The sequence below is a fragment of the Amblyomma maculatum genome, chromosome 10, assembly GCF_055883805.1.
Source record: "Amblyomma maculatum isolate TAMU_Amacu chromosome 10, ASM5588380v1, whole genome shotgun sequence".
NCBI classification, from domain to species: Eukaryota; Metazoa; Arthropoda; class Arachnida; order Ixodida; family Ixodidae; genus Amblyomma; species Amblyomma maculatum.
In genome coordinates, this window is record NC_139353.1 from 114,611,989 (window position 1) to 114,639,610 (window position 27,622).

At 45.0% G+C, this 27,622-nt stretch overlaps 1 protein-coding gene across 1 annotated transcript; it reads right to left on the bottom strand.

Annotated features, from left to right (window-relative positions):
• Positions 1 to 811: 811 nt before the first annotated feature.
• Positions 812 to 19,972, bottom strand: LOC146177283 (uncharacterized). Its single transcript, XM_084581507.1, has 9 exons — positions 19,811 to 19,972; positions 19,573 to 19,743; positions 19,442 to 19,512; positions 19,072 to 19,358; positions 18,701 to 18,991; positions 18,306 to 18,637; positions 3,014 to 3,125; positions 1,280 to 1,334; positions 812 to 1,192 (listed from the first exon to the last, which is right to left on the bottom strand). The coding sequence occupies exons 1-9, from the start codon at positions 19,944 to 19,946 to the stop codon at positions 812 to 814; spliced, it is 1,836 nt and encodes a 611-aa protein (XP_084437633.1). The 5' UTR covers positions 19,947 to 19,972.
• Positions 19,973 to 27,622: the final 7,650 nt, after the last annotated feature.

The following is a 27,622-nucleotide window of genomic DNA, read 5'->3' on the forward strand; positions in this document are numbered from 1 at the left end:
GCAATGAAATAATATTCACTATTCAATACAATATTGTACAAATAGATATACATAACACCACTGTGTTGCCGGTGAGGTTAGGGCACTCGACTACTGTGCCCAAGGATGCAGGATTAGATGTCAGCCTCAGACTGAGTTGATTTGGGGCATTAAATCCCAGAAATTAATCTAGCCAAACTAAGAACAGATTTTCACCGTACCCAGCAGTGAAATAACACTTACGAGGTGGCGCAGTGGTTAGTGCACTCGGACTACTGCGCCCAAGGATGCGGGTTCGAATACTGGCCTCGACGACCGCTTTTTGATACGGTGAAAATGCAAGGTACCTGTGTGCTGTGCGATGCCAGTACGCATTAAAGAACCCCATGTGGTAAAAACTTCTGCGCCATCCACTCCAATGCTTCTCATAGCCTCAGCCGCTTTGGGATTTTTAATCCCATAAACTAAACAAGCAAGATATAATGTTCAAAATTCAGCACTCAATAATATTTCTTTTTTTCAAAACAAGGTGTAGCTGCTTGCTAGCAAATAGGTGGGTAGAGAAAATAATGTTTAACCTATTTATAAAAAAATAATGCACTATAGTATTTACATTATATACATGTGTCGGCTTCTGTGTCGGTGTCGTCCTCTAGCTTTTGGAGCTCCAAAAGTCTACGCTTCTTCTCAATTTCCATCAACTCTAGCTCCAAAAGCCGACGCTTTCCCACTAGCACTGAGTTGCGAGCCTAGAGGTCTAGCTTCTTTTTCTGGGAGCACAACACCTCTTTCTGGTACGTTAGCACATCCTTGGCAGCAACAGCTACATTGGCTAACTGGTCTGCCAAGAAATCGCATTTTTTAATTTTGCTGTAGCAGCTTCTGCCACCTTGGCTGTGGAATCTGCTACAGACGTTGCTGTAGCCTGTTCAGCCACAGCAGCCCTTATTCGTGCTTGCAGCGTCGCTGCCTCAAGCTCAATGTTCTTTCGGTTTAGCTCGAGAACATGTTGCATTTGCAGGGCATGCTGTTGCGACTGTGACAGGCGTGCAGACCCTGCTCGTCCTCCCACTGTGGCCCCCCTAATGTGTCCTGTGGTCTGGGACTGTGTCTCGTGTGCGGGCAGCTGAGACGTCTCTTGCCGCAAGTCTTGAAGATGCGGATCGGTCGCTGAAGCAGCATCGTAGCTGCTGGTGCCAGGTGCCTCCTCCTCCTATTCGGGAAAGAATATTTCGACTTGGTCGCTTTCGCTGCGATGCTCAAAATAGATGTCTGTGCAGTTACTTGTTGAACGCTGCACCCTTGATGGTCCAGGTTGTGGGGAGAGCTGAGCAGTCTCGTCAAGTTCGTTTGACCTGTACAATTCCAATAGCTATGATAAGTTGTGTATACCAAGACAGGAGAGGGCTGCATTGAGTGAAATATCACGCGAGCTTTAGTTATGCGTTTTTTCATGCTTAGCACAGTCTCTGATGTTTTATCACTTTGATTACACCACAGGAATGAACATTTTTCTGCTCTGATGTCAGCCAAATTCAACTGTTTCTGCATTGCTCCACACCGGTCTAATTTTGTTTAGTACTTCTGTCTCATTCTTTACCTTTCAAAGGTGTTTTCAGCACTGCTGATAGCTGCAGTTGTTTTGTAGTTCGATGATTGGCAAGCAGGTTTGCTGCTTTCGTTGTTGCTGATTTTCTACTTTAATTGTGAATGCAAGTCATTGGAATGAATGATTACTTTAGGAACACTTGCACAGTCTCCGAGTACTGTATTTGCGGCATGTGCACTTAACAACATGCTACTGCAGATGCACCAATTCTGACTTGATCACTCACATGCTGATAGTGCCATTTCAGTTTGCGGCAATGAGTTCTGCCGCATTAATGTTTCTTGTACACTTCAGTACTGCACTTTTTAATGCATGCTAAATACTGTTTTCAATAGCCCCCAAACAGCCTTGCCAGCATCAGCTACTGAAGCATGTTGCATTACCTCACTCAAATGTTTTGGCAACAAAATGTCATTGTGTTGCTTTGCTTCAGTTTTGTACTCATTGCGACACACGCTGTATGCTTGCATCACTGAACACCGAAGATAGGGGAATGTTCATATTCAGTGATGCATTATGCCTGCACAACAGGAAACATGGAACTAGCTCAAAAGTACTTTTTTTCACTTTACACACTTTTAGTGTAAAAGTGCATGGGTCCTGTAATCTCAGGTTGTGCAAAGCATACTACAGTATTTCAATGCGTCTTGAGAAACCTCCACCTCATGCTGCACTGACAATAAACAAGGTCACCTTGTGAAATCGATTGCAGTATGTCGAAAATGGCTAGTGCTATTTACCGCGCCTAGGGAACATTGAAAATAATTACTAAGTACTCAATGAAAGTAACGCACATTTCTTAATACAGTATTGCAGTTAGCTTGCATCAGTGCCATGGAAATATTTACAATCGTGAAAACAAATGTTATTCTTTTTTGTCACTTTTTTCGGACATAGAGGTCATTGCCAAAGACCCACACTAATTGTACGCAGAGCTCTGTAATACTAGCATTTGTGAAACTTCCCATAGGGCCCATGAGTAAGAAAACTGCAGTTTTGATTGGTCAAAAATTCGGGTGTCTATCAATAGTGGCAGAGTCGACGGCCACTAAACGAAACTGTGTAAATTGCAAACATTCAGATTGTTGACAACAGTGCAATCATTACGGAAATGAAAATATCTTACAATGCAGTAGCGAAAATTCTGACACAGCAGTTGTTGAGGTGAAAAAAGAAAAAAAAATGATTCCTAGGGTATAATGACAGCAACAGGAGAAACCTTCTATTGACCGCTTCTAGATAGTGAAACCATTCATACGCATCCAAAGTGTGAATACTAAAACCAATCACTTTTTGGAAGCGGTTTCCCAACTAGTATGATCCAAAAGCCCAGATTATATGTGGCAACCAAAGTTGCGTACAGTTCTGTTCAAAATCATTCTCAACTTTAGTGTGGCATAGCACTTAGATGAAACCTTCACTTACGCGTTTAGGTCGATGCCATCAGGAATACCCTCCAGCATTAGGTTTTCTGGGCCAACGACGGCTTGCACGGCCTCCAAAACGGGACCCAAGACAGTGTCATGGCTGCCCCCACCTATAGATGTGTTTCAGCATGTGAATAAGTGACCTCATGTTTGGTGTTTGACAAATGTCATGTAAAATTACTTTGTACTTGCAGAAACTTTCACCTGTCACAGCTCTGTACATTTAACAGCGCTTTCATTGTAATCACAGCTGCGACAAATGCATAATATAAATAGTGGCATGTAAAACGCATATTATTCGCAGGTGTAGCAAAACCTTGAGTCATATCACATGCATGTTTTGTTATGTTTTTTTGTGCCACCTAAGCATATCTGCATTATATACTTGTGCAAATGCTTTATTATTACTTATTCCGCCTTTAAAGACAAATACCGGCAATCCTTGCTTGGTGTTTGTTATGAAGTCTCTGCTGCAGTGTGACCTGTTGAACAAAGTGTCGCCATGCTTAGTGTGTGTATGGCATTTACAACTGTGAATTTGTGGCCGTCTCAAGTCTATGTTCCTTTACACATCTGACAGCATTTTTTGCCATTGTATATTTTTCTCAGTTATATGCTGCAAGAATAAAAGGTGCAACTGATTGTGCTCAGTGTCGTGTGGGTGCCGGTCAAATGCTTACAATACATCGCCTCAAAACCTACTCATCTCATATATATATATATATATATATATATATATATATATATATATATATATATATATATATATATATATATATATATATATACACGAGGTTGCGTACTCACAACCTGTGCACATGCAATACCTAGAACAGGCAAGCATTATATGACTGTGGAAAAAAAGAAGACATTTATTTTATCTGCACTATAACACGGCCAGGGCAAAAGCTGTGCCTTCAAAAGTACACATACCACGTTGTTCTTATGCTGACAACTGCTGTAGTCATATAAACGGTTGTATTGTCACAGGATGGAGCGCATTTGGCAAGCACTCGCAGATTATGACTAGCAGCTTACCGGTATCGCTCAAAAGGAAAGTATACAACAGTTGCATCTTGCCTGTACTCACCTATTAGGCTGAAACGTGGAGGCTAAGAGAGTTCTACTCAAGTTGAGGACAACCCAGAGGGCTATGGAACGAAAAATGGTAGGGGTAACATTAAGAGATAGAAAGCGTGCAGAGTGGGTCAGAGAAATAACTCAAGTTACCGACATTCTAGTGGAAATTAAGAAGAAGAAATGGACATGGGCAGGACATGTAGTGCGAAGAGAGGATAACCGATGGTCGCTGAGGGTAACAAACTGGATTCCAAGGGAAGGAAAGCGTAGCAGGGGGCGGCAGAAAGTTAGGTGGGCGGATGAGATTAAGAAGTTCGCAGGGGTCAAGTGGATGCAGCTAGCACAGAACCGGGTTACGTGGAGAAATATGGGAGAGGCCTTCGCCCTGCAGTGGGTATAATCAGGCTGATGATGATGATGATTGTCACAGGCTAGATGAGCAACAGTTGTAGACAGAGAGGAGACGGAGGAGAAACAGATGGCTGAAGCAAAGGTGACTGCTAGACCTGACCTATGGATGAGATAGCATTTCACGGACACAGTAATTATATAGTGAACTATATTGCCACACCCTTAACCACTCGTGGCTACTGAGTCCTCGGCTCCTCTCAAGTTCGTGGCTGCCTTGCGCGCATCCTATAACGTTTGAGTAAACCTACATGACATTTGAGTATACTTACCTCGGCTGTTTAGAATTTGTGATCATTACAACAAAAACAATGTGAAATTATGACAAGTATATAATGCGTAAATATACTTGACAAACGAAATATACACAAATAGTTAAAATGCGGGCAAGGCGAATGTCAGGGCTAGAACCAGAGACAATGTTTAAAGCAAATATAAAACACATTCATGTAGTGCAACAACAGCGATTGTTTAATTTCCTCAGCTGTAGGTGTTTTTCAGTGGTAGAACTCTGCTAGTTGGTTCGGTGATTTCATCCAGCTGTAACAACGCCTTCCAAAGGAGGAAACAGCGCGATTAGAAAAGGACACACAAGTCAAGGAAAAGCACTAATGATGACGACACGCATTGCATTACAATGAAGCTGCTACAGAAAATTACGTACCAGGGCATCAGCAATAACGAATGTTTCGTAAGCAATGGCATTGAAGGTTTAATGAATTAGCGAAATTATGGAGATAAATTCTGCTGGATGAGATTTCAATACTACTATTGTAGAAAAGTGAGGAATGTTCTCTCTCTCCCTCAATGTATAATATATATATATATATATATATATATATATATATATATATATATATATATATATATACACATAAACTTTTAATACATTTTCATTTCTGTTTAATATTTCGCCTGCATCAAATTTAATACACATAAATTGCATGTCGCTTGCTAATGTTTGCGCAGCGCCCGTATCAGCGATGATAAAGTTACTAAAATAAGAAAGTAAATTACAACGAGAAGCTCAGTTATATGGTCGGCAGAAGTGTTTGACTTCACGAATACAGTTAATAGAATTATCTGCAAGAAACACTACATACATAGAGGAGCCGATCACGATTTCGAAGTTTGAGAGTATCGAACTAGGACGAAATGTGCAAATCATCCTTAGCTGAAATCGTGAGTGGTGCTGACCATCAAGTGTACAATGTAGCTATAGCGATAATTTTATTAGTTTCAAAATTGCCAATTTTATCTCCAGCGAACACGCTCGGGGCAATGCGGCCGGGCTAATATTTAAAGCTAGCATAAGTAGAAGCTGGTATGGTGTATAGATTATATTGGAAGTGAACTGTCTCGCAATACTGAATAATACGCAATACTGCACCAGCTCCAACATTCTAGATTTAGTTTTCCTGAGTAGTCATTTCCCCTGTCAAGAAACCAATGTGGAAATTTTAAATGGCCTGTCTGACCACAAACTAGTAATGTGTTCTGTCCCGCATCACATAATGCACCTTGTTTGCAATCAACAAAAACGTATCCCGACTACAACCGAGCTGACGACACTACCATACTTGATACTTTATCGCACGAACTAACATCATTTCAACTTTTCTCGGATGACATACACACTGATATAGAAACATTGTGGCAGAGATTTAAAAACGTTGTGTCATATTGCATCACTAATTATGTGCCTACCAAGACTAAGAGAATACGCAAACGTAATCCATGGATAACTCGAGCCGTAATTCATGTCAAACTAAAAGTTCGACGACTGAAAAAAGTGCAAAAACGCCATCCATCACCGAGAACAATTGAAAAATTAACCTTGGCTATCACTGATTTGAAATCCAAAATAAAAACAGCTAAAACTTTTTACTTTACTAATACGCTGACTCGCTTCTTAAAAGATGCTCCCCAAAAGTTCTGGCGTCACCTGAGCCCTAAATCAAGAAAGGAAAACCAAGCTTCTCCAGACGAAAACCGAACTATTGCAGCCGCGCTGAATAACTACTTTACTTCTATCTTCACTACAGACAACGGAACTACGCCTCGTACTAATTTTTGCTCCGGAAATTACCTAGAACCCCTTACCGTAACAGAAACAGGTGTCTTAAACCTCTTACTAAACTTGGACACAAAAAAAGGATCAGGGCCTGATGGAATCTCTAACATCTTCTTGCGTAGATATGCCGAATGGGTAGCAAAATTTTTAGTGGTACTCTTTAACAAGTCGTTGTCAGCGCACACCCTTCCTAAAGAATGGAAAATAGCTAAAGTGACACCTATACATAAAACAGGAAGTAAATCAGATCCCTCAAATTTCAGACCAATTTCACTAACCAGCACAGTATGCAAACTACTAGAACACATTATCTTAAAACACATAACAACCTACTTAGAAGAAAATGAAATTTTAACACCTCTTCAGCACGGTTTTCGGAAAGGAGTTTCTACAGTCACACAACTAATCGAACTTACACATGACATATCCTTCGCCATTGATCAGCAGACCTAATTTTTTTAGACTTTTCTAAAGCTTTCGACCGCGTATCACACTCTAAGCTTATTATGAAACTAACTGCAACCTTTGGAGCTGGTTCCATAGTAGATTGGATTGTTGACTACCTGACTGACCGTACTCAATTCGTCGAACTTAACAACGCGAGGTCCGAAACAGCCAATGTAACATCCGGTGTACCACAAGGGAGTGTTCTGGCCCCAGTATTATTTTTAATTTTTATAAATGACTTACCTACTACTGTTTCTCACAATATTAAACTTTTCGCCGATGACTGTGTACTTTACCAGGAAATTAACTCTGTCAATGACCATATAACTTTAAATAACGCCCTAACAGCAGTGACAAAGTGGTGTGAAGAATGGCAAATGACTATTAATGTTAAACAATCAGTTACTTTATCCATAACCAGAAAGTTACATCGATCAGTTTTTCAGTACACATTAAACAACATTCCCCTTGCCTCGGTTTCCGAATATAAATATTTAGGCATAACACTGACCTCTGGTTTCAGATGGGATTCTCATGTTAACATTGTCACATCAACCGCCTTAAAACAGCTATTTTTCATTAACAGACGCTTTAACAAGCACCATCCGAAACAAAGCTACTCGCCTATAAGACATTTGTCAGGCCAGTTCTAGAATATGCCAATGTTGTCTGGTTCCCTTTCAGTAACAAGCTTACTAAACAGATAGAAGCAGTACAGAGGAAGGCGGTCAGATGTATATATAACAAACACAGGTTGACAGACTCACCAACAGTACTCAAACAGGCAGGACTACTCACCCTTCAAAACAGAGCAAAACTAGCGCGCCTTAAAACCATGTACCAGCTAATGCACAATCACTTAAAAATCGACACTTCAAGATACATATCAAAATCGCAAACAAGACAAACACGTAATAATCACGCTCACACTCTAAACGAGTTTTCATTCCGTACTGACACTTTCAAATATTCATACTTCCCTCGTGCTATACGCGAATGGAACACCTTACACACATCCATTGTTAATAATTCATCAATAAATGCTTTTAGTACACGTGTGAAACATAAGCTACTTACATCTGACTAATTACTGTGTTCTTATGTCATTACGAATTTTTCTCCTTCCGTTTGTGTTTCACTTGTATTATTTGTCCGCGAAAATCTTGTCATACGCTCCTCAGTCTGTCTTATTGCTATAGTATAATTTGTTATGCATAATTTTGGTATCATATTCGTTCATGTACTTGATTAATTGCCATTACTATATTTTGTACCTCTGTATTTTTATGCCCTTCCTGTTACGATCCCTGATGGGATTAACAGTATCGAATAAATAAATAAATAAAACCGCTGTTCTTTTTTTTATGCATCGTGAATAAGCTTCACGCCGAAGGGCTACCAGCGGGGTGCCAAAGGTTAATCGCGTTTCTTTCCACGACCGGAGCTAGCTTTTGCGAGCTACCAAGCACGTGTGGTCCCTCGTGTGTCGTCATCCGTCCGCATTTTTGTTCAATTCAGATTGCAGCGTGACACTAGTACGAAAGAGCGTTGCATGGCACGAAAAAAAATACGCACGAAACGTACAGAAGCAGACGCCTCGCGTGCCTACGCAGCGAGTCAAGCGGCAGCATGAATGGATTGAATATAAGAGTGGTCCCTTTGAAACAGGATGGTGGCAGTTGCCATCACGCTCGAGTTGATTTATTTTACTTTGCATTGAATGTTGTTATTAATTTAAGTAATTCATCATTATGTTAAGATTTTTTAATTTCATTTTTACTCCAGTAACCTTATGTCATCTTTCTACTTTTCAACCACCAATCTTCCAATCATTTTTCTACCTTACACCGCATATTAAATCACCCACCACTGGTGACTCTAAACCCTAGGACCGAAGTATAAGCCTCAGAGAAGGTCACTGCGCCTGAATTGGCATCAGGGTGGATACCATCACATTCGACTATAAGACGTTCGGTTAAGTCTTCGGATTTACTGCACTCTGCATATGTGCCATCTTCTTGCTAATTATTATTATTTTCAGCTGGGCGTACTAAGCTACCCAGACCGAGCAGTTATCAAAGAAAGGTTCCTTCCCGATCAGAACTTACTAGTTTCGGCATATTTCATGCACTATGCTTGCTTTTCATACAAATCATCCATTTTTTGGCCTCATTTTTTTTACCGCATTTTTTAACGTTCTTTACTCTGCCGTCCATGCGCCCTGAATACTTAGTGGTTACCTTCCTAGTTCGTTTCCTACATTTTGAGCCGACGCTTTTCAGATAGTTATTTAAATACTGTAGCTGCCCACCTCTTACTGTCCATTTTCCTCTGGCGTTCATTATAAAACATTTTACTCTTAGCTCCTCGTGCTTCGAATGATGTCCAGCCGATACTTCCCTGTACCGCCTCGTTTGCAGATTTGCCATGGGTACCTATAGTACTAATCGTCCAACAGCTGCCTGATTTATATACAACCTCGACTGTACCTCTGCTATTAGGCTCAGAAACGCATTATCGAAAGTAAGTGCCAGACTTCCTGTGATAGTCGGCGCACTCTAAGCTCAGTTCAGTTCAGTCGTTCAGTCGTGTCCGACTCTTCGTGACCCTATGGACCATACCACGCCATGTTTTTCCGGTCTCTCACTATCTTTCTAACATCACATAACTTCATCTGCAGCGCCTCGAGGATGCCATCTAACCATCGCGTTCGCTGCCTACCCCTTCTCCGGTGACCCTCAACCTTTCCCAACATCAAATCTTTCTCCAGCGACTCCTCTATACTCATCAGATGACCAAAGTAGCTGAGCTTTAGCTTTATAATTTGACCCTCGAATGAGCACTCAGGGTTAATATGGTCGACAATATCGACTGATTTGATCTTCTGGCAGTCCAAGGAACTCTCAAGAGTCTCCGCCAGCACCACAATTCAAACGCGTCAATTCTTCGGCGGTGAGCCTTCTTCACAGTTCAACTCTCGCATCCATACATCACAATTAGAAAGACCATAGCACGAGTTATACGGATCTTGGTTGGCAGTCTAATGTCTATGCTCTTTACTAGGCGGTCAAGGCAAACCATGGCTCTCTTTCCCAGAAACAAGCGTCTCTTAATTTCATGGCTGCGGTCTCCTTCCGGGGTAATCTTGGAGCCCAAAAAGACATAACCTGTCACAGCTTCCACTTCTTTTCCCTTGATGCTCCAGGACTTGATAGGATAAGACGCAATCATCTTTGTCTTTTTAATGTTCAGTTTAAGCAAAATCTTCTCACTATTTTTGTACGCTCATCAAAAATCTCGAGTTCCACTTCAGATAGAGGGACAAGCCACAAAGTAAACATTACACAAAAGTGTCACGAATAAATAATAGTGCCTCCACCCCCTACCTAAAAACATGCATCCTACGTACAACAAGGAGAGGAGACAAAAGAGGGTCGAGACTCTCGCAAAGAAAGCGGAGAAAATAAAGCCTGGGAAGGTCGTTTGCTTGGACGCGGCTAGCGGAAAGTCGGGATCGGTGGTGGATGCGGTCGTAAACGGTCAACCTTCTTCACAGTCCAACTCTCGCATCCATACATCACAACTGGAAAGCTCATAGCACGAGTTATACGGATGCACTCTAAGCTATTCATCGCTAAAAGAGGACACCTCGCCCCATTGCTCGGTGCCGAAGAAGGCGCATTTCCAGTATTATATTACACACTAGTGGATCGGTCTCTTCCTTTCAGACGAGGAAGGAAGGCGCAGTCTTGCTGGCCATGTAATAAGTGCGGCATTTTGCTTATTCATTCGTGTCGGCTGCACGAAGGCGCTTGTAACATTGCAGTGCGCCTAAACCCCTTTGTCACGCTCTCAGACGCGCGCGCGCGGTGCTAGCGGCAACGCTGTCACGGGCGCTAGGAGATACGACGTGGCGGCCGCTTACTGCGCCGGCTGCGAGTGAAAAAACTTCATTGAGTGATAACGGTTTCTGCAGTCTTCGCCACAAAAAAAAAGAAGCAAGGAAAGGCGCCCAGCCGACACCACCAAGATCTTCACAAGGCCTGCGCACCCCAGCAGCCTACGTCACGACAGGCGGATGGCGATAAAGTTCCAGCAAATGAAGGGGCGAGCGCGGATCTGAGTCTAGTCATATGATGTCATCTCGCCCCTTTACCCAAGCCTGTACGCCCAGATTCAGTGGCTGACACCTTATCGCTCATCCGCTTGTCGTGACGTTCGCTGATGGGAGAGAAGGTGATGCAAAGGCCTTGTTAGAATCTCGGTGGTGACGGCACCAGCCCGCTTAGCCCCTGTCCGCAAGCTATGCGCAGCACGTGATTCCTTTCAGGCGTTTTCTCTAATTAGTGATTGCTGCAAGTTTTCTTCACGAAATTTTCGTTTTAGGATGTAACAGTTATATCCGGCATAACGAATGCATGTCAACGCTGCTTGGCGACCACACAACGGGACCCTAAAATAAAGCGTGCCGTTAACCGAAGTGTAATACGGTCGCACTAGTCCATTAAACATTGATAATGTGTGTGGTGTAAAGAGCGTGACGTTCAATTATGTTACCTCAAGGACGGATCAGTTTAATCTGAAGTGTGCTGTCTAAAAACTGAAAGCACATTTCGTCGCAAAACGTGCAATAAGGGTGTTGGTTACGCTAAATTCTGCTTAATTGTGGCGAATTGCTAAACAATGCTGTTTGCATTCTGTTCTCTTTTCTGCTCATTTGATTTTGAGCTAAGTATTCTCCAAGTGCTTTGTGCCCCCCCCCCCCCCCTCCTATGGAACACCCTCCTCGGAGGGCCTCTAATTTATTTGAATGAATGAATGAATGAATAAATAAATAAATGGATTAAAATGGAATCGGGCACAGTAATTTTGATTACGGCGTATTAAATGTAGGCAGGGGTTCCTCAGAGTGACTACATTGATTTATGTTACAGAAGGGTTGATTGGGCCACATTTTAGGTTTACGGGTTCAAACATCAAGCATTTGCTTTTTTTTTTTTTTTTCGAAATTCAAACTTTTGCGATAGGTCGCCTGCTGTACCAGAGAATACTGAAGGAACACTGCCGACAAACATGGAGAGTTTCGCAGTACGAATGTCTGCTGTTGTTTCTGGGCAAGTCCGCTTCATTGGTAGTGGTTTTCAGGGACTTCCACTTCGTGGCAAAACCGAAAGTTTCTTACACACTGCAATTCTGTACCCGTTCTGGTCAACAAGGGAAATAGAAAAGCAATACTCACCTGCCTCGTGATGTCTTTTGCGGGCTACTTGAAGGGTGGCCTTTAGTTGCTGCTTCAGGTTTTGCCAATGTTTACGCAGCTCTCTCTCATCTCTCTGCGACCTGCTGTGGTGTGAATTAAATATCCTAGTGACTTCGCGCCAGGCGTCACATCGCTTTTTAGAGCGCAGCTCTTTGGCGTCCGTTCCTGGGTTTCGCGTCGGCGTCGTCGTCGGCCTCGTAACCAGCTCCGCCCCCCTTTCATCCCCCCAGCGCTAGCAGCGACCGACTGATATCGCTGGATGCCGCTGACGTCGCTAGAGAGTCAAGATAACGTGACTGCATAGAACACCATCGCCGCCATGCAGAAAGAGGAGGGGAGGGTCCCCCCCCCCCCCCTGTTCCTGTGTGGCGGATAGGGTGCTCTTCAGTTGCCGACGCGCCGGTTATTTCACGTAGGCCCCGGCACTTCGACGAATACGTGACCACCTTCCCACGGCTAGACCTGGTTCTTGGCGCTGCGGAAGCGAGGGTATCATATTGTTTGCGTCGGCATCGGCGGCGTTGTCCTGAAACCAACTCCGCAGCTGGGGTTGACTCACTATCGGCGTCAGCAGCATCAGTTAGTTGCTGCTATCTCTTCCCTCCTCCCTTTATCGCGTTGTCCGCTTGCTGCGCGCGCTTCTGCCCCCATCGTTTGCCGCTGGGTGTACACGCCGCCCCCCTCCCCCCTCTTCCTGCGAGTCTCCGGTTGTCAAAGCGCCGGCTCGAACTTAATTCCTTTCTTCGCGCGCTCTAAAAAATTCTGTGATAGCGCATACATGTGTTGCTCGATTTCTTTGCCTCAATCTATCGAAAAGGTGAAACAGCTTATTTGCTGCGCTCAAATTTCGCGTTAGGAAGTAACGTAATCGTCAGTAATTTTTTTTGACCGTTTAGCAAAAATTGCGACCCTATGGTCAGCAATCAAATTCACAAGGTCTATTTTTTCATCTTCCAACCACACGGCCTTTTGGGCACGTTTGAGGGGGGGGCTGAGAGGTCACGCCACTGTAGTGTTAAATGAGCAGCCCACAGTGACCAACAGTCCTCTCCACAGCGCGTCGACTGCTCTGCGGAGCATGTGAGCGCCTTTTAAAGTTTTGGGTTTGAGGCATTCACTTTTTCTCATGCACGACAGAAAGAGATGAATGCCACCTCATCGCTTTCTTGTCCAGCCCCTGCATTGCGAGTTTGGTCTGTTCCGCCAGGCTAGCAGATCCTCTGTGACGCGGTGACTGGCCAGGGCGTCGTGATGCTGCAGTGTAATGAAACGGCCAGGAAAGCAGGCACGAGTGATAGCGATTATCGCGCGTTTCTGCATACTCACCTGTCGCCGCGGCTATTGCCTTCCGGTGTGAATCTGCACCACGTACGTGATCCTCACTATTACTCGCACTTGCCGCCTCGTGATTCGCGCAAAACGCGTTGCTTTGCCGGCCGTTGTTACATATGCAACCCAGCTAGGGGGGGGGGGGGGGGGGGGGTGAAGCGTAAGCACTGAGCGAAAATGTCGCCTAGAATCTGTGGGTTATTTTGGCCGCCCATATGCACGGGACGGATGACTCAAACCCACAAGGTGTAATTTAAGATGGCGCTGACTCTTTATGCACAGCACCATTGGCCTTTATGCAAGGCTGCCTACCGATGTAGTACATACAAATGACAGTCATCCTAAAGATAGCCCAATGATGATGATAAGCTCTTAATTTACTCCCAAAGCAGGGAAACCAGCCGAAAGACTGCTTGCACTGCTTAGAGAAGGTCAGCAGGGATCCCTTGGGACTCTGCGGCCTCCAATGCGCGCAGAATGAGCTGGCGCTGTTGGGCGAGCTCGGTGGTACGCAGGAGGAACTCCCACGCATCCATTGTAGCTGTATTGTCTGCGTTGTGACGTATACATGTCCACACCATGTGAATGAATATGGCCGGTTGTGAGCAGTATTTGCAGCTAGGTGCAATAAGATTTGGGAAAAATTTTGCTATATAGCCATGGGTTTTGGAAGGTTCCTGTTTGTATTTTGCGCCAATGGACGGCCTCGCTCCGGAATGTCTGCACATTTCTCTGACAGGAAGTCCCATCAGAGGGGTTGAGGATCGAGTTACGGGTCTTCTGCTTATCAAATCACAATAAGCTCAGTCCGGAGGCTACTGTAGCCAAAATCAAGCGAGTAGGCAAACTGCAGGTCGGGCGTATGGTCCATCGATTTTCAAATAAGCGCGGTGGGATATGGTGCAGGGACGCGCTTCGGCTCGCCCATGTCTTTGAAACCATCAAGATCCTACACTGCCTACACTGGATCCGTGCCGTACCTACGAACCGCGAAACAAACGAGGAACGCGTTGCTGAAACCATTAGAAAGGTCACAAAGCAAGCACTGGGTTTCCTGGTCGCCACCTCTAATGCCAGGTTGTCCGCACTAGGAGTGCATAATGTTCACCTCGTGAATTAATACACGCGACCATTGCAGACGCCAGTCGAGCGCCGCCTGCTATAACGCTTACACTTACCACAAAAAAGCACCCTAGAGAAGACACTTTGACTACCGAAACAGGATTAATGCAAGCTCTAGGTCCAACCACTCTCTCGAAATTTGGGCAAGCAAACTCATGATAAGTAGACGAGCCCAACATGCGTTAGGGCACTCGTATTACGTCAACACGGAACATGCACGGGGGTATACTACGTAGACGTGGCAGGGCCGTCGCCTTCCGGATTTTTTTTTTTCACCACCGCCACGAACGTACACTCACTTCCACGACGCATTCCCTAGCCAGGGGCCAAGGTTTCCCATATATAAGCACCCGCTATCCCCAACAATAGGTACCCACTGTCTCTATGTGCATGTTAAGACAGCCCTGTCTAAGTCCGGTCTTGAAGAAGTCTGGTCTTACTAAAGACACGGTTTAAGTCTGGACTTAGCTCAGACTTTATCGTGCAATCGTGCCCTGGTCTTTGCCTATGCTCAATTTCTTCTTTACCGCTTTAAGGCTTCTCCCGTTTTTTACAGCATGCTGAATTTTCTCCATGGTATACTTGCTTATATCGGCCACCTTGCGCTTATTGATGAGCTTTGATATCTCAGCCGATTCTATTTGGTCTGTTGGATTGGAAGTTTTCATACTCTCGCGTTTCTTAATCAAATCTTTCATCTCCTTAGACAGCTTAGCGATATCCTCTCTAACTATCCTACCACCTACTTCTGCAGCGCGCTCCGTAATGATATCTCTGAAATTATTGTTCCTTGCATCTAGGGTAATATCGCCATCCTCGGTTAGAGCTGAATATATTCTGTAGCGAGATCCTGAACTCTTCTGCTCTCCCCCTCACCTGTAATTCGTTGATGGGTTTCTTTCTTACTATTCTTTTGCGTTCCTTCTTCAGATTTAGGCTAATTCGGGACCTCACTATCCTGTGGTCACTGCGTCGAACTTTCCCGATCACCTCTACATCTTGCATAATGGCGGGGTTTGAACACAGTATGAAGTGAATTTCATTTTTATACTCCCCGTTAGGACGTTTACATGTCCATTTCCGGTTCTTTCGTTTGCTGAAGAAGGTATCCATGATTCTTATGTTATTGCGCTCTGCAAACTCAACTAGTAACTCCCCCCTGCTATTCTTAAAGCCAATGCCATAGTCACCTACTGCCTACTGTTTCCCTACTTTGGCATTGAAGTCGCCCATTAGTACAGTATGCTGCGTCCTTACTTTTCGCATTGACGATCCTACATCTTCGTAGAAGCTTTCAACTGCCTGGTCATCATAACTACATGTGGGTGCATAGGCCTGTACAACCTTCATTTTATACCGCTTATCAAGACTAATACGATGCCTGCCACCCTCTCATTATTGCTATAAAATTCATTTATATTACCCGCTGTATATTTGTTGACAAGGAAACCTGCTCTTAGTTCTCGCCTCTCTGGCAAGCCTCGATAACACAATACAGGCCTATCCTTCAGTACAGTATATGCCTCATTCACCCTCCTAGCCTCCCTAAGCCTTATGACATCCCATTTCATACCCTCTAGTTCCTCTAACAGCACTGCTAAACTAGCTTCTCTAGCTAGGGTTCTAGCGTTAAACGTTGCCAGGGTCAGTTTCCAATGGCGGCCTGTCCAGCGGAGCCAGAAGTTCTTAGCACCCCCTGCTATGGCACAGGTCTGACTGCCGCCGTGGACAGTTGTTCCGCAGCCGCTAGTGACTGAGGGCTGGGGTTTTATGGAACTAACCATGAGAGGTTGCGGCCAATTACTGCGTCAGGGTGGCTAATGCCTGTTCTGGTGAGGGGGTGCGTTGCCGGAGTAGTTCAGTGGCATCAGGTAGCACCCCAAACCTGTTTATGCAATTTCATCAACATGCGGTCTTTTTTAATCTGGTGGAGAATTGCGTAGCACCGGGATTTGAACCCCGGTACTCTTGTATGTGAGGCGGATGTTCTACCGCTACGCCACCGCTGCACCTGCTGCACACTGCTGCACAGTGGTGCAGGAGTTTTTTTTTAATCTATTTTCCTCCATTGTTTCTCTTACCGAGCATTTTGCGGTTAATATAATCTGGTTTAGTGATGCACATCTTTCGCATCAGACTAGATTTAATAGTTTTTTTCTCTTTTGTTTTATCTAAGTTTTACAGCTCTTTCTCACCCCCTCCCTCTTGTCTCTGGTGACAGCACTTTTTCTATTCTTTTATTATTCTGCTAATTAATTTATTGTCTTTTCTTTGTGGATTTATGGACCAATGATTACTATGCAGTAGGAGACTGATATTCTCTATTGTTCACCGGACTTTTTATTTCTTTGTTGGGGACTGTCCTGTTTACTATTCTACCTGAGTCCCCCTTTTTTCTTATGTTTTGTGTTTTGTACGGCTGCCTCTCTCTCTGTACGTTATTTGTCATTTTTGTATGACTGTTGTTTTGCTGCTGTTACGTTCTTTTCCTGTTTTTATTGCGAAAGCAATACTAGGGTGTCTAGAAGGGGAGGTGTGAAAACCGGACAGGAAAAGCTGGTCCCTTCCGCGTGATTGCCGCGCGGCGGCGCTATTGTCAGCGGCGCCGTCAGATCGCTCGGCGCGTCTGCTTGCGCGAGCAAGGACAAGGCTGTAGTCGAAACGCGTACTATTGAAGTTTCGAAGTTTTAGCAGGCACCGCAGGTCTTCAAACATTATAAGGCTCGACTAATACTACTGTTGATATAAAAACAAAGAGAAACAACAGTATCTTTGGGCATCTGAACGAATTTCGCGCGAGTTTTCTGCTAGCCGAAAGCACATATTTTACGAATCTATTGAAGCCAGTCAATTTTTGTGGAGCTTAACTACGACGGAATGTGTTCAGCACGATTGTATACGCAAAAATTTTCCTTTTCTTCTTGGTGAACGCGATAGTTATTGCCAGAATCACCCGATTCTTGCGCACGTTACTTTCTGCGGCGGGGGTTATCACGCTCGCAAGCGATTGAATGCGATTCAAATGTGTTGTTGAGAGGTTTCAGAGCCCTTTCAACTACGTTTTCCTCGAATATTCGCTGCTCGTGCTGTGGTAGGCGTCATGCAGCCTACGTAAACAAAATTAAGCTTGTTGCCCGTACAATAGCAAGATCGTGGGCTGCAACAGACATTCGTGCATTTTGAATATGATACAAGAACGCAATAAAATCATGCGACGTGTTCCTGGACAAGCAAGCTTTATTGGCACACAGCAGAATATATTCGACCAATTTCGCTGTTTATTCACATCACACAAGGCTTTGTTCTTTTGCCTTTTTTTTTCATTAATTTCTTGATTTAGACCCTTCAAAAGAAAGTGGATTCTGGTGAGGCAGAAAAACCTGACTACCGATTTTGTGATTTCAGCACAAAGCTCGACACAACCAATCTGTGGCACGTTGGAGCTCACTTTGTGCAGTATGCTGAAAACAAATCTAGAATGCAGACGGGTTCTGCTGAATTCATGTGTCAGCCTGTTTTCAAGAGTTTGAATCAAAGTATACAGTGATGACGATGGGTACAGTAGCCCACCCATGTCCCACTCTTTACAAGCATCAGCTGGAAGATCACTAGGGACGCAGTCTTTCTCCACAAGGCAAGCCTCCCTGCATGCTATACAGTTTGTCGACAGCACACGCTTCCTCGCCACATAGCCCGCAATATAATATACCAAGCGAGCGTCGCTTCGCTTTTCGACGTAGTCTGTGTGGTCTACCGCGACCTCAACAGCATCCAGGGGGACTGCATCATCTTGACTCTCAGTTTCAACAAGTTCCTCATCTTCAGAAAGTAGGGAGTCCAGACGTCCTGCTGGCACACTTCCACTTGTGGGACTTTTTGCAAGGCTATAAAACGTCAAGCACCTGCAAATGTTCCAATAACAATTAAAAATGTGTCAAAATTGATTCTATAGATAGAGATGGTACCTGATAATAACAATGAATTGAGCAGGGGTTGGGTGATCATTCGCACCGCTGGCCTGCCGTACTATCCCGAAAGAGCGCTCGAGGCAGTCCTGGCTCAGATGAGATGTCATCAGGTACTTGAAGCTGACTTTTTCGGTTAGGTAGTTGAGGAGGGCCTTCGTTGAGTGCACTGTAATGCGCAGACCTTCCGATGTACTTTTGCTCAGGAAGCCAAGACCCTTTGCATGGGCTTCCCACTTGTCTAGGAATTCTAGAACTGCATCTAGTGCAGCTTCCTTGGCACTGGCTGGTCTGAAACCGTAAAAATTTATGCACTTAGTTTCATTTTCTTATGACAGAAATGATATAAAAAAAGACCACGCTGCAAATACCTTAATGCCTCTGCAGGAAATCTGGAAGTCATTGCCTCAATGAGATGCGTCATCATGGCAATAAAAAACCTCGTTGGTTCCAGATTGGAGTACTGGTCCTCAATCTTTCCCTTGTAGAAGTCCGCCGCATGGAGTACTGGACTGCTGAAGACCTGAAATGCCAAATTCACCCGCATTTTTTCGAACCCATTGGGGTATATGTGCGCCCGTGTTAATTTCGGAGCAACTCTCAGAGCAACGGTGGTGCTGTCTAGCTTCCAAGTGGTAGCAACATGATCCCAGTGCACCTGCAACATGAAGGATTTATTAGGCCAACTTTAAACCATCAAACGTTGAAACCATCAAACTACCAAAAACTTCTCAACCATACCCTGCCTATGTGCGTGTTGAATCCACGTTTCATCATGGCATTCCGCACACACTTGGTGAGATGCGGGAAGTACGAGAGGAAGTGGAGAAACCTCTCCTTGTCACATGGGTGAGCCACCTTGCACCACACACCTCTGGAGCTTGCATGAATGCCGATGTTGTGCCACATTGCACGGTTCCATGATGCTCCATCACAGCAGATGTAATCTACGCGAAGGCTAGCTTTTTCACAAAGTATTGTGGCCTCCAAAATGATCTTGGTTAATAGTGCAGCTTTGACATTTCCTTTTGATGCAAAGACACCTGTAGATGAAAGAAAAAACAGAGAAACTGCATAAAAAGCATCATGCATGTTGCAGGTGATAGATACCTATAATCTGAGTCAATTTTCCCACAAATGGTTGAAACATAACAACCAGGCCATGGTCAGCTCTTGTGTATCTGTCCTTCTCTTCAGTAAATGACCCTAAATTGATGAAGCCTTCAATATCCATCGATGATTTCATGTCAAGATGAGTCGAAAGTTTGATTTCATCAACCACGAAGCGCCCATGCCGTTTTGTGTCGTCTAGTTCAGTCATCTTTACCTTCACACAGTCAAGTATTTTCTGGTTGAAGCCATAAGTTGCTTTGAATGTCTGCAAATGTAAAGAGAACTTCAGTAGCTCCTGCTTGAAATTGGAACTCATTGACACAGACCTTTATGCATTTCTGCAGGCATACACGACTGGGGAGAGCAAGGATTTTGTGGCACCTCACGTGTTCATATAAACGAGGGCTCTTCATTCTCAGAATGATACATTCCCAAAGCCATTCTTTTCGATACTTGTACCCATGAAGGGACCGCCGTCTTGCAGCTTCAAAGCAAGTGCGCACAGCATTCTGTTGTTTGCTGGGAAGCTGACTGATCTAGAAAAGGAACATATGCAATCAGGCAGTGTGTTGCATGCGGACAACAAAAACGGAAATTAGAGGTTGTACCTTTTGTTCATGAACAGTTGATTCTATCGCAGAATTCTCTTCTTGAAGCCTTTGCAGCTCATCACGCATGACACGTACCTTCCTGTTTCGGCGTCTCAAGGTACGCACAGCATGTCTCAGTCTTGTTTTTGCACAGCACAAAAGTGGCCGCTGTACTTTTTTTTAAAGCGTAGTATGCGCATCACTGAAATTCTATTTACTCTTTTGCAAGCAGAGCATTGTTGCGCCACATGAGTGGATATCCCTGCATTAAAAAGCACATGAAATTAGCCCACACAAAACAACATTGCAACTGCTCGTTGCATTTGAGCGTGCCTGCCATGAACCTCTATTTAAGAATTCAATGTAAAGAGCAATGTACCCTGTGAGAGAGATCCATCGCAGGCACTGGCATGAATACTTTGTCCTGACGATTTCGTGATACTTGACAGGTCTAGTTCTGGAAACTCGGTTGTCCTCCCAATACCGCAACAAACTTCAAGTTTCACTGCATAAGTAAGGACTTGCTGGGCTTCTTCTTCCGATTGAATGTCGCGTCGAGAATGTAAAAATCCTGACAGGAAAATGCTGCATTTTACTGAGTCTTTTTGTTCTTCCAAGTCGAACAGAACAATCTTCCGAAAAAAATACAGGCGGACTCTCGCTGCCTGCATACTCTGCAGTTTGGAACGAAACTGCATTTCTGTTCTTAAATGTCTGCATCGACCAGTGCTCAGATGGAAGTTGAAGGCTGTAAATGAAGTGCGCGGCAGAATCACCGCCAAACATTTTCCCCATATCTGCTTCCATTCCATCTTCCTGCGAACATGTGTCTTGTTCCGTGCGAGCCTTCTTCTATGGAACAGTGTCCTGTGCGTTGTTTGTCCGCCTCTTTCTTTCCTTTGGTAATGCTTTGGAAATATACTTGGGCAGGTTCGGAAAAAGGGTAGGCACTGCACCCTCTTTCAATAGGGGAACGTCGCGAGCTATTATTACCTCCTTGCCGTTCACAACGTGTTTGAACTCTCTTTGGATGTACCTGCCGACAGAAAAGAAAGAGAAAACACAGTGCGTGGAAGACTGTTATCAAAACGCACACAGTAAGTTGAAAAATGTTCAGCACATCATTATAAGCGCTACCAGCTTTAGGGCGTTGTTGTTACACCGGTTGTTTTGAAAGCAGTAAGATGCATACAAATGCTGGCACTACGTACCTTGCGTCGAAGTGTCTTTCACAAACAGCCGAATTCTCTTGCAGCAGCTTGTCGGCTCTTGGTATGGCGCACCCCCGCTTCCAGAGCTGATCTGGGCAAGACGGTGCACGGAAAAGAGACACTTTTTCCGAACACGACTTGTAAACCGAATCGCACCAGGGAACAAAGCACCACCTCTGAGTTTTTTTCTTTGACGTCGGCGGCATTTCTGGCCAGCATGCAGCGAGGGTATACAAGCAGCTAGCACACGCAGGAAATCGCACCGAAACACACAATAACGACGGGTCAAACCGCGCACTGACTACCTTCACTCTGCCGCCTCCTCCGGAATGCTGACGGCGCCCCAGACCGCGGCGCTCCCTGGCGGCAGTCACGCGCAGGGGGCCACTTCTCCCTATGGGAAGCGCGCCACGTTTTTCACATCTCCCCGTCTAGACACCCTAGCAATACTACTCTAGGTTTCGAGCCTTCAGCGTAGCGCGGCAGTAACCACGTACGTCTTACCCACGTGACACAGTGACGTCACACCCCACGTAACACCAGGGTGAGGGGGTGCGCTACCAACTAAAGCGGTCGGCGTAGCGCGGCGGTAGCCACGTCCTACCCACGTGACTCTGTGACGTCAAACCCCACGTGACAGAAAAACGAGAGATGGGCTCTCAACTCAAGTGGTCGGCATGGCGCGGTCGGAGCCGCGGCTCAGTTGGCAGGCGCTGCCATGGGACGGTTATGTTAGAATCAGCCTGCTAGGACCCCGGCATTCACTTTACTTCTATATTACTTCTATAGGCCACTAAGGCGCATTCATACGGCTTGGTTAAAGCGGGGCTTTGTAAGGGGGCCGAGGAAGAGAAAAAAGTAAAGAACAACAACACTCGGTCACCCGCAGCTAATGCTTTCGCTCAATATTTAGTTCAACAGAGTTGAACTCTTGTAATTTTTTGTTTCATTTGCATGTCTTCATGCTACCTTGTGGATTTTTTCTTTTTATTTTTCTTTAAGCCAGCGTGGACCACCTTGTGACAAGGACCTCGTTTTTGTTTCTTTATATACACTTTATTTCAATTTTTAAAAAGGTTTTTTTTTTATCTCGAGCCTTTATGTAGTATATCCCTATCCACTCCTTCTCTCTGTCCTCTTCCGTCCCAAGACACACCTAAACATGTGTCGCAGAAGAAAAGCTGCGGAGGGGGAAGTCGGTGGGGAGGAAGTAGGTAAAGAAGTAAAAAAAAAATTAGAAATAAAACGTTCTTCAGTTTTTTTTTGCAGCCTAGTACCAATGATCATGTCGCCTGAAAAGGAAATAATAGCTGCAGTACCAGGGAAAACTACAATGCCCGGAGGATGATTAGTCAGCGTCTAAAGAAGGTGCTGTGCAGATACAAATTCTTGAATGGAGACCAGCATTTCAAAGGGTCCTGATAAGGAATATATCTGCCGGCGAACAATTCTAAAAAAAACGTTCTGCAAAAGAGGGGGAGAATGACAAAGAAATAGAATAATGACAGAAGATTGAAACTGCCGCGCCAAACAAAAAAAAAAGTTCGAGGTGCAGCAAAAGTAGAAAACGATAAGAAAGACGGTGTTTACAGGAACATGTGCAGCTATTGCAGAAGGGGGGATAGAGTATGCAAGTGCGGTGAATAAACTGTACAAATAACTCTATATATGGGATTCTTTTGCCGACTAGTTAAATCGCTGAAGGAACACATTTAAGGGATTCTAAGGTCCCTTTAGAGATATTTATTCCTTCTGGTTCCAATGCTCTAAATTTGTGGATTAGATATGCCTATCTATATTTACGGTCCCTTTTAGATTTAAAGCCTGACTGGAGAATACATATTTTAATTTCTCCGAACTTATGGTATTTCCGCTTGAAATGCTGGGAAACTGCCTTGGATAGAATGTTTCGGGTGATGAAAGGTAAAACCTAGGTTTTGTTGCTTATCTGTTGAGTTTCTGTGCAAGGTAGTTCTAAGGTAGTCCTATTTCCCATTGGAAAATTGGAAACCAATAACATCTAAGCTCGACAATAAGCATCCAACATAAATACATCCTTGCTCTCTACCCAGATGTGAGACGTGCAATCATATACAAAAATACACCGCGGTTAAAAGTACTGCAAACGAATTCACTTTTCACATAAACTCATGGTTTAACTGTACATCTTCAAAAGTTGTCTACCTTCTAGAATGCTCCTTCTCTCATAAACAGTAGATAAGAGAGACGGGGCAATCCATGGACATACGGCCTAATGGCCATCGGGTGGACACCTGCAAATACCTCCCGAAAGCAGTTTCCTAGCATTTCAATCAACGAGCACTAGTTCAAAGAAATATAATTTATAAATTCTCCAGTCAGGCTTTAAATATACGAATTTTATTTCTAGACAAAATTCTAGTACATTGCAGAGGGTGTTCTAGGTAAATGTAAGCAAAGTATTGAAACATACACTGCGTGGTAAGGATTAAAATGTACCAACTGGCCCAGCTCTCCACTCTATACACTGAGTCATAGCCCTTTCAAATCTACTGAGAGGGGCTGAGAATATGATGTTGTTTTCGTTTCTTCGTTTTATTCAACTATAAAAAAAAAATATTTTCTAATTTTGCATTTATTGTTTTGAGGAGGCTAGGGTCAACGCAAAAGTTGTAGATCGCTCAAGAAATGACTCGCCATGTCCTTTTCGCGAATTTGCGTCACTTTTCGTATTGCTCTTCGAAAAACGTCCGCGAAACACGAAACTAATAGGGAAGCGATTTGAGCGCCCCTAGATGACCGACCAAATAAAGAAATCGGTTATCTTTGCAATTCTCTCGGAAAAGTGGTTTTATGTTTGTCAAATGAAGCAGAAAATTTGAAAGAATAAAGGAAAAAATCCTTGAGCAAATTCTTTTCGCAGGACAATCTCATCGCGAAAAAAAACTTCCATCATCATGTTCTTCTGCGCGCTTCCATTTATTGCACACCTTGATTGCGATAGTAGCAGACAAAAGAGAACTTCGTTACTTCATCGTTCGTCTGGAAGCGCTTGAACTTCTGCCATTCCATTTCGTGGGCTTTCTTCGAAGGCCAATGAATAAAGGTACGGAAATCGTAGCTTCAAGGAAACAAATTTGAGCTCATATACAATATGTGCTTTGACATTTTCTCCCACAAACCATTAGAAAGGTAAAAACGTTATCTTTGATATTAAATAATACAAGCGAACAAGACACATACTTCAGGTCAGCACGCTCAACTCTTAAAGCTCTCACTGGTTTTCACGACGTTCTGGCGCACGTTCTGGTATTTTGGAAAACCATGGGAACATATTGTTACGGGGTAGTTCAGCTTGTAGCAGAGGGCGGACACCGAAGACAAGGTTTTCCAACGGACGTTCTCTGTAGGCACCAGCCGACGCTGTTGAACGTCGTCTTCTCTCCAAAAACTCACGAGAGTCTTCTTCTTTCCTAATGCGTATGCGTTCTTCTTTCCTTATGCGTTGTACCGCCTAATGTGACACTACCCCGGCGGCTGAAAAGCACCGTCCCGGTGCGTACTAGCGTCCAAACCAGGGTCCATGTAGTACGGTTTTAGGCGTGCAACATGGACCGTCTCGGTGCGTGGTGTAGAGGCATGGTGGACGGGATGCAAGGGCGCAATTTCGTATGTCACTGGTGTCACTTGTCGTAAAATACGGTAAGGTCCTGTATACCGGGGCAAAAGTTTTTCCGAGAGGCCCACGCGGCGAGCTGGAGTCCAGAGCAGCACGAGAGAGCCGCAAGAATACTCGGTGTTGCGATGACAGGAATCATAGCGACGTTTCTGGGAGTGCTGAGAGGCTGCTAGTCGGTTGCGAGCAACAACGCGGGCAGCATCAGCTCGGGCTATGGCGTCACGAGCATATGAGCTGGAAGTGGTGACAGACGGGAGCAGGCTGTCAAAAGGAAGCAGAGGTTCACGGCCGTATAAAAGATAGAAGGGGGAGTAGCAGGTAGTGTCGTGACGCGACGAATTGTAAGCGAATGTCACAAATGGCAGCGTTATGTCCCAGTCGCGGTGGTCATCAGAAACGTACATAGACAACATGTCAGTCAGTCTCCGGTTAAGGCGTTCGGTAAGCCCGTTCGTCTGTGGATGGTAGGCGGTCGTGAAAGAATGACGAACGTTGCACAGCCGTAGGATCTCGTCGACTATACGAGCCAGAAAGCAACGGCCACGGTCGGTGAGCAGTTGGCGGGGAGCTCCATGGACGAGTATAACGTCGTTGAGGAGGAAAGCAGCGACATCAGTTGCATAACTGGTTGGTATTGCTCGTGTGACCGCGTAGCGTGTTGTGTAATCAGTGGCCACCGCAATCCATTTGTTCCCCGATGCGGACAGTGGAAAAGGCCCTAGAAGATCCAGACCCACTCGAGAAAATGGGTCTATGGGGATGTCGATTGGCTGCAGAAGTCCAGCTGGTAAAAATGATGGCTTTTTCCGGCGTTGACATCGGTCACAAGCAGCTACGTAACGGCGGACTGCGCGATATAGGCCTGGCCAAAAGAACCGACGACGCACACTGTCGTATGTGCGAGAGACGCCTAAATGACCCGCTGTAGGAACGTCGTGAAGCTGTTGAAGGACGGCTGAGCGTAGGTGCTGAGGGACTACTAGTAGAAGGTCGGGGCCATCAGGTCGCATATTGTGCCGGTATAATGTGCCGTCGTGGAACACAAACAAACGAAGAGAAGGGTCATCGCGATGGGCGCTGAGGCGATTGATAATTTCGCGAAGGTGAGGGTCCTGGCGTTGCTCATGGCGAATGTTGGAGAAATCAGAAATAGAGAGCACGCAAGCGTCATTGTCACATTCAGGTTGGCTTGGCGGGTCGACTGGATGACGGGACAGGCAATCGGCGTCTCGATGCAACTGGCCAGACCTATAAATTACTGAAAAATTGTACTCCTGAAGGCGCAAGGCCCAACGTCCAAGGCGGCCAGTAGGGTCTTTGAGTGTAGAAAGCCAACACAGTGCGTGGTGGTCAGTGAATACTGTGAATGGCCGCCCATACAAGTAAGGGCGGAACTTTGTAATGGCCCAAACTAGGGCTAAGCACTCACGTTCAGTGGTGGAATAATTTTGTTCGGCCGCAGAGAGGAGTCTGCTGGCATAGGCGATGACGCGGGGTAACCCGAGCTGACGTTGTGCGAGAACGGCACCAATTCCATGACCACTTGCGTCGGTGCGCACTTCTGTGGGCGCTGACGGATGGAAGTGAGCCAACACTGGCGGACCGGTGAGGTGGGCAATAAGAGCGACGAAGGCGGCCGATTGTTCGTGGCCCCAGGTAAAGGAGACCTCTTTTTTCAGAAGCTGCGTGAGCGGACGGGCTATTTCTGCGAAGTTTGGTACAAATCGCCGGAAATATGAGCAAAGACCGAGGAAGCTACGCACGTCGCTGCTAGATTTCGGTTTAGGGAAATCCCTTACAGCGCGAATTTTGTCGGGATCCGGCTGGATGCCATGGGTGTTGACTAAATGCCCTAGGACCTTGAGTTCCCGGCGACCAAAGGTATACTTCTTGGAGTTCAACTGAAGGCCAGCTCGTCGGAAGACGCCAAGAATAGCCGAAACACGATGTAGGTGGCCTTCAAAGGTTGATGAAAATACGATGACGTCATCGAGGTAGCAGAGACATGTGGTCCATTTGAGCCCGCGTAATAGAGAGTCCATCATACGCTCGAATGTCGCAGGGGCATTACATAAGCCGAAAGGCATCACCTTGAATTGGTAGAGGCCATCCGGGGTGACAAAAGCCGTCTTTTCACGATCTCTTTCGTCAACAGAGATCTGCCAATATCCAGAACGGAGATCGATGGAGGAGAAGTAGTTAGCACCATGCAGGCAGTCGAGAGCGTCATCGATCCTTGGAAGAGGGTACACGTCTTTCTTTGTTATCTTGTTTAGGTGTCGATAATCAACGCAAAACCTCCAGCTGTTGTCTTTCTTTTTGACGAGTACTACCGGAGACGCCCAGGGGC